The sequence below is a fragment of the Oratosquilla oratoria genome, chromosome 17 (genome assembly GCF_046742065.1).
Source record: "Oratosquilla oratoria isolate Oo_2021 chromosome 17, ASM4674206v1, whole genome shotgun sequence".
In the NCBI taxonomy this organism is placed as follows: Eukaryota; Metazoa; Arthropoda; class Malacostraca; order Stomatopoda; family Squillidae; genus Oratosquilla; species Oratosquilla oratoria.
In genome coordinates this window covers 4,009,903-4,017,229 of record NC_134793.1, presented here as the reverse complement: position 1 = coordinate 4,017,229, position 7,327 = coordinate 4,009,903, and the positions used below count along the sequence as shown (strand labels likewise).

The 7,327-nt window shown below is 39.5% G+C and overlaps 1 protein-coding gene across 1 annotated transcript; it reads right to left on the bottom strand.

Moving 5' to 3' along the window:
* Positions 1–5,816: 5,816 nt before the first annotated feature.
* Positions 5,817–6,632, bottom strand: LOC143034211 (uncharacterized). Its single transcript, XM_076200152.1, has one exon. It carries the CDS (start codon positions 6,630–6,632, stop codon positions 5,817–5,819), a length of 816 nt encoding a protein of 271 aa, XP_076056267.1.
* Positions 6,633–7,327: the final 695 nt, after the last annotated feature.

The window sequence follows — 7,327 nt, the reverse complement described above, 5'->3', positions numbered from 1 at the left end:
TTTTTTTTTTCTCTTCTAGTGGTGGTAATGACCTGGGTTGGCTCATCCAGTTTCCGCGTTTTTGCTGCGGCCAAAGGTGAAGGCGAGCTCAGGCCCTCATGTTTTCTCGGAGGCTTGAGGTCGCTGACCGGACCTGGCGCCTCTTTGCCTCAGCGCAAACCCAAGGTTATTTGCGAGCACTACGTTGTGTCTTGGAAGCCGCACGGCGAAAAGTCAATACGAGCTTAGGGCTAAGCGCAAGCTGAGAGGCAGGCAACACAGGGAACGTAGTAGCAAAGGCAGACGTCTTGTTACTGAATTAAAGTACGTTTTGAACTTCTTTTTCCCTTGAAATGCTGAGGTAGTGGTTCCCAAACCGGGGGTGATTTAACCAATTTTCGGGGGTAATAGAGGGGTGACAGAAAAAAAAAAAAAAAAAAAAAAAAAATTAAGAATTCTAAAAATCAAGAAGCCAAGAATTCCTCAATTAGCTTCAAACATGCAACTTCATCCATCCCACTGATGCTCTTGACATCTTTGTCAATCGTCATAAGAGATGCACAATGTTCAAATACAATAAGTAAACGAAAATTTATCTAGTGTTTTAATTTAGCCATATGTATCAATGTTGACAACATTTTGTGAAAGGGCTAACTTGTTTAATGTGACGTGATGAATTGTACTTCAGTTAAGCAATAATTAGTCTACCTTTGCTCTGTGCTGCGTCGCAGCCTGCGTTTTAGCTTAGGCTCGTCTTACACGTACTGACTTTTCGCCGTGCGCCGTCCAAGACACGACGTCGTGCTCTCAAAAAAAGCCATGGGTATTTATAGACGCTTTTACACGTCACGACCACGACCACAACTACGTGTGCATCCATAAACACTCATGGTTATTTGAGAGCACGACGTCACGTCGTGAACGGCGCACGGCGAAAAGTCGATGCGTGTGAAATGAGCCTTAAGGGGTTATCACATTGGGCTAGTTTTCCTCCAACCTCCGATTAATCGGTGGTTCCACCCACCTCCAAAACTTTTTCTGATGTAAATTCACTATGGCAAACTATTTCGTTTTCTCAAAAAAAAAAAAAAAAAAAAAAAAAAAAAAAAAAAAAAAAAAAAAAAAAAAAAGTCATCTGATATATTAGAGGAAAACAATTTTCCTTCAGTATATCTGATTCCATCCCGAAAGCTGCCCTGCGGAAATCTACTCCAACAGTTGGAGGAAAAGTAGCCCAGTGTGATAACGTCTTTAGGCTCACAGTTGTGGGTGAACTGAAGACAAGGAGAGCAAAACAAAGAACAACGAGTACACAAGAACATAAGGATAAAGGAGACTATAAGAGACTATAGGGCCTACACTAGGCAGTTCCATGTTCATTACCACCTATCATACTTATCCATAAAGTTAGAATTTCTGACGGTAAACCAGTTCTTGCCTATTTCCTTTTTAAACATAAATTTGTCCTGCCGTTTTACCTTAACATGATGACCTTGCATCACCCTTGTCAACGCCCTTGACCCATTTTAATACCTCTATCAGATTGCCCCGCACTCTTCGTCTTTCCATGAAGTATAAGTTAAGGTGCCTAAGCTTGTCTTCGCACAGTAAATTTCTAAACTCTTGTATCAATTTGGTCATTCTCCTCTGTAGCGGGTAACTGTAGTTACCAGTCTGAAAATAGATATAAATATGTATTTTTTGCTATTGATTATCTTTCAAGATTTTATAGTTTACAACCCATACCAAATAAGAGAACTGAAACAATTACTTTAGTAATCTATGATCAGATAATCTGTAATTTCACTACTCCTGAGATCTTAGTTTAGACGGTAATAAATTCAACAATAAAATCTTGGAAGAGTTGAGTAGGTTATTCAAGATTCATAAAGTGAACATTCTAGTTAATCAACCTCAGAGCAATGCAGCTATAGAGGTTAAATAAGAAAATTGTTTCATGTCTTAGAGGTTTGATAAGCCCACATTGTATAACTTGGGATAATTGGATTCCTTGTGTTAAGTGTACACTAAACAACCAAATTAATACAGCCACAGGAGAAACACTCCATTTTATTATTTTTTTGGGTAGACAAATTTTTTCTATATGAAATTTTGATTACAGAACAAAAACCTGTGTACAATATAGACGATTACATCTCAAATAGGATACATACACTTCAAGCTGTACATCAAAGAGTTAGGGAACACATGAAAGAGTATACACAAGAGATGAAAAACTAACAGCACAAAATAGAACATAAAACATATTTACAAATAAGAGTTTTTGTCATGGTCAAATTACATACAATCAATAGTAAACTTTCACCAAAGTACTCAGTCCCATATAGGATAATTGACTTTGCAGGTGGAAATAGATGCAGTATTTTAAATGTAGAAACTAGGAAAGTATCAATTAGACATGTAGATGATTTAAAAAGAACTAAGATAAAATTTGATGATGATGTTAATTGTGACACTAAGGGAAAAATAGATAATGTATTAGTTTTGTAAATGAACCCTTAAGTCCAGAGAGATATTAGAAATGTGTTTATAGTATCATGTGTGAGTTGAGTATCAATCTAAATGATTTTTACAGATAAGATTAATATTGTTGATATGTATGGTGCATGCCTGAGACCGGAACTACTGGGACCTTTGGTGTGTCAGATAGATGTGGTACCTGAAGCCTTGGTCAGTCATGAAGACCTGGAACCTTGCCAATATATAAGAACAATGCCAATAAATATTGAAAGATATTTTTCTTGTGGTGTTCTGTGAAGCATTGAAACTTCTTTAGTAGCTTCACTAGTATGTAATATCTCAGTTTCTGACAAGTGTGAAACAAATGTGAAGTTGTGTATGGACACACTCCACTATTCTTGACATCTTTAATACTGTGTATATAATCGTTGTAACATACCTCACAGATACACAACTCACCATCTTTGAAAATTGTGAAAACATGTTCCATTGAGATCACGCATAACTTTACTAATGATGTCTTATTTCAATTGTTGCTGCACTTAATCAAATTGCACAATCAGAAAGAGGAAGATATTGAATACTATTTGAAACTATTTCCTAATTTTGTTATGGGCAACTTATGACATCTTTAGATTTTGGTAGTAGTGAGTTTTGCAAATCAAATTATTGCATCCAATATATAGGTGTTTTAAAATGTTTTGTTTTTGGATCTTTTAAGGGTCAGTAGATATTCGGTGTTACAGATGTTTTTGCATTTTGGAGAGGTTACTTATTTCTTTGTTATGTATAACCTATATTTTGGGTTACTATTAAGTTGATAAAAACATCCACTGAAGGATATTTCTTTTAACCTTGTTTAGCTAGTTTATGCAGAAATATTTTTAAGAGTGAGTTCCTTGTATGACATGCTAACTCTCTTAATATCAATTAATATAAGAACATAAGAACATAAGACCTGTAAGTGGGTAGTAGAAAAGGGTTTGGTCAGGGCGACCAAGTGGTAGCTGCCGAGCCCTGTAAGAGGTTCGTAGATGGGGCTCGTATATAAAGGTAGAAAGAGGGGTAGTTACTGAGGATTTCATTTTTATTGGATCGGCTGTTTTGTAAACAATTGTTTGAAGGCGAAGAAGGCGAGGAATTTTATTCCTTTGGTCTTAGCGTTATGTTTTTAAACAGGGACTTGGGGACTCAATTTCTACTTTATGTTTGGCTGATGTATACAATATGTAAACTAAGTCAGTGCGCAGTGAATTCGAGAATACTTGAGTAAGCAGTATTGCATGCGGGATTGTAACGGCGGATCTAATTGGAGAAAGGGTGGAGGGGGAGAAAATTCAATTGGTTCATGATTGTAAGATCACGTTCTTAGGGGAAGTTCTTAAATCTAAAACTAAGGATTATTGGACTAAAGTAACCATGAGGTCATTGCAGAACTAACTTAGGAGCCAAATTAAGTGTTCTTGAGGGGATTCCTTGAGAGCACGCTGTAGAAAAAGTTCCGAAGAAAGTTATAGAAGAAAAGACAGAAATTTCATTCACCTCGATTGACAATCGTACGTAATAAAGACAGTGGTGAAAGGAATCTTTAAAGTAAAAGTCTACTAAACGAAAGTAAAAGCACGAAAGAATGACGGCACATAGGGGCGGCAACAGAGTGGTGACAGACGATCACAGTAAGGAGGGAAATAACCTTCGAATCATATTCGTTTACGCTCGTTTCACATACTGTATATCGACTTTTCGTTGTACGCCGTCTACGACACGGCGTCGTGTTATCAGATGACCAAGGTTGTCTGTGACGCTTTCACACGTGATTGTAGTCATGACATGTGAAAGCATTCATAGACACCTATGGTTATTTGAGAGCACGGCGTCGTGTCTTGGACGGCGGACGGCGAAAAGTCGATACATGTGAAACGATCTTTAACTGAGACGGAAGCCGTATGTGTTTAGGCATGCAGGTCAAGTAACAGGGTTCGGTAGTTGCTGAGAATGGAACTCAGAGTCAAGCCATTCCGAAGTGAGTTCGAAACTCACGCTCCACAGCGGCACATAAAGGAAGTAGCGGTGTGAACGGACGTGATGGTATTTAGGTATTAAAGTCCGTTTTCCTTGAAGCGATTGTTAGCCTACCAAAGCCAATGGCGGGTGACGTACATCATACCTGGCATCACATTTGAGTAAACGTGTTGGTAAGTTCGGTTAGAATTATCAGCCTCCTACTTTTGAGCTCGAAACAAAACAGTCCTATATATATAAAAAAAAAAAAAAAGCTCTTGACAATTGTTTGACGGTCATCTTTGAGCCATGAATGATCATTGTTGAGTGATAATCACACCGGGCAAAACACACCTTACTGTCCCGTCTCAACCGCATGGTCAGAGATTACATGTATATTGGTAATGATATTAGTAGTGGTAGGAAGAGTAGTAGTAGTAGTAGTAGTAGTAGTAGTAGTAGTAGTAGTAGTAGTAGTAGTAGTAGTAGTAGTAGTAGTATTAGTAGTAGTAGTAGTAGTAGTAGTATTAGTAGTAATAGTAGTAGTAGTAGAAGTAGTAGTAGTAGTGGTGGTGGTAGTAGTAGTAGTAGTAGTAATAGTAGTAGTAGTAGTAGTAGTAGTAGTGATGGAACAAGTATGTTACTGCGTGGACGCCGCGAGATGGGAAGCGTGGAACAGGGAGACCAGAGAGAAGGTGGAGAGACGAGATTGAAAATTTTACAGGAGTAACGTCGCAGAGGTTGGCGCTGTCTTGTGAACCATGGAAATATATGAAAGAGGCCTTTGTTCAGCAGTGGACTCAGGATGACTAACTTGATTGATTGATTGATTGATTGATTGATTGATTGATTGATTGATTGATTGATTGATTGACATGTTTACGAGTAAATCTCTCTCTCGCTGTCCACTTCGACTGTCTTCTAAATTTTCGCATAGGACCTGACAGTCGGTGACGACAACAGTCCGGCATTTCCTCCTCCTCCTCCTCCTCCTCCTCCTCCTCCTCCTACTACTACTACTACTACTACTACTACTACTACTACTACTACTACTACTACTACTACTACTACTACTACTACTACTTCTACTACTACTACTACTACTACTACTACTACTGCTACTACTACTACTACTACTACTACTACTACTACTACTACTACTACTACTACTACTACTACTACTACTACTACTACTACTACTTAATTAGTAAACACGACCTCCATCCTCGTGGAACTGTGTGGTGGAAGCAGCAGGATCTGTCTCCCACAGACACAGTTCATTGGCACCTCTCCCGCCAATGACTGTGGTCGACGACCCTTTTATTTATCTATAAAAAAAATTGTATTGATAATGCCTAATACCAAAGTTCATTTATCCTACTGTCAACCACCATCTGCTCAAAATCTAGGTTTTGTATATGTGCTGATTTGGGCGGTGGGGACCTTGTACCTCTTAGGCATAGGAGGGCTGATCTTAGGAGTGAGAATGACAGTATACATCTCATCCATGAAACAATGCTGCTTTTGGGTTGTTGTTTCTTTTCAGCCATTACCTCTGCCAGCCGAGCGTAGAATGCCTTTGCTCTAGGACCCATCCCACCTGAAGTCGTAAAGTTTATAGGAGTGAATGAGCTCTGGTCTACATTCTGTATACGATCTTCGTACACCCTGATCTTCTCATACTCGTTCCGGGAGTGAGATGCCTCAATAGTTAGGTTGCTGTAACAGGGGGCCATCGGATCAAATATTCGCATGTTAAAGAAAGCCAATTGTCCCCGTGTCCAGAAACCTCTTGCGCTGACATCCACTCTTGCTTCATCTGATGTGTTGGACGTGCGGTATCTGAAGTTCTCCCCTCCTAGTGGGAGTAATGTTGGTTCGATAGTCACATCCTTGCACACCTCCTGAAGCATTTGGGCAGTGAGATCTCTTACCTCATCATATCGCATGCAAATGAATCCACCCTGCTTGCATATCATCGCATGGTCTGGAGTAAACTGTACACCACAGGAGCATCTGTTAGGCAGCCCACCCAATGGCCATCCATACCTCAGGGCAATGGCATCCGTGAATTCTCTTTTGTTTAAGGTGAATCCCTTTGCCCTGATTGGTAGTGCTGTCAGCCAATTGGACGCCCCAATTTCCTGCGCCAATGTTATCTTTCTTTTCATACAACTCGGTAGTCGAGCTAGAAGTGCTTGAAGCTCCTTCTTCTGCCTCTCCTCCCTTCCCTTTGAAATGTTTCTTCTAATTTCTTTTATCTCCTCCATGATAGTCTCCTTCCGTTGATCTTGTGACACGATGTTGTTTGTCAATGAGGACGTGAGTTTCATAGAGTTATGGTGTTCTATTTTGGCTAGGTTTAGCGGGTTGGAGATGCCTAGCCCTCCCGTTCTAGGTGGAAGTTCAATGAGGTTTCTTTCCTCTTCGTTTAATGTCCGTCCGTTGGTGATGGCCGGTACTAACTTGTTTCTGATGATTTCTTCAAGGGGTCTTAGTAGGTCGGTGATGTTAGGTACCGTCCTTAATATGTAGTTCCACTTGTGTTTAACCCCATATATGAATGCGGCTCATGCCGCCTGCGGTTCGGTCTTTGCAAAGTTAGCTAGGAGCCTAACTTCCGCCAGCCAATCGTTCACTTTCTTTTCAATATATTGCTTTCTAAAGGATTCTGAGCCAATCAACTACTACTACTACTACTACTTCTACTACTACTACTACTACTGCTACTACTACTACTACTACTACTACTACTACTACTACTACTACTACTACTACTACTACTACTACTACTACTACTACTACTACTACTACTACTACTACTACTTTTTTTCTTCTTCTTCTTTGGTAATGTGAAATACGACCT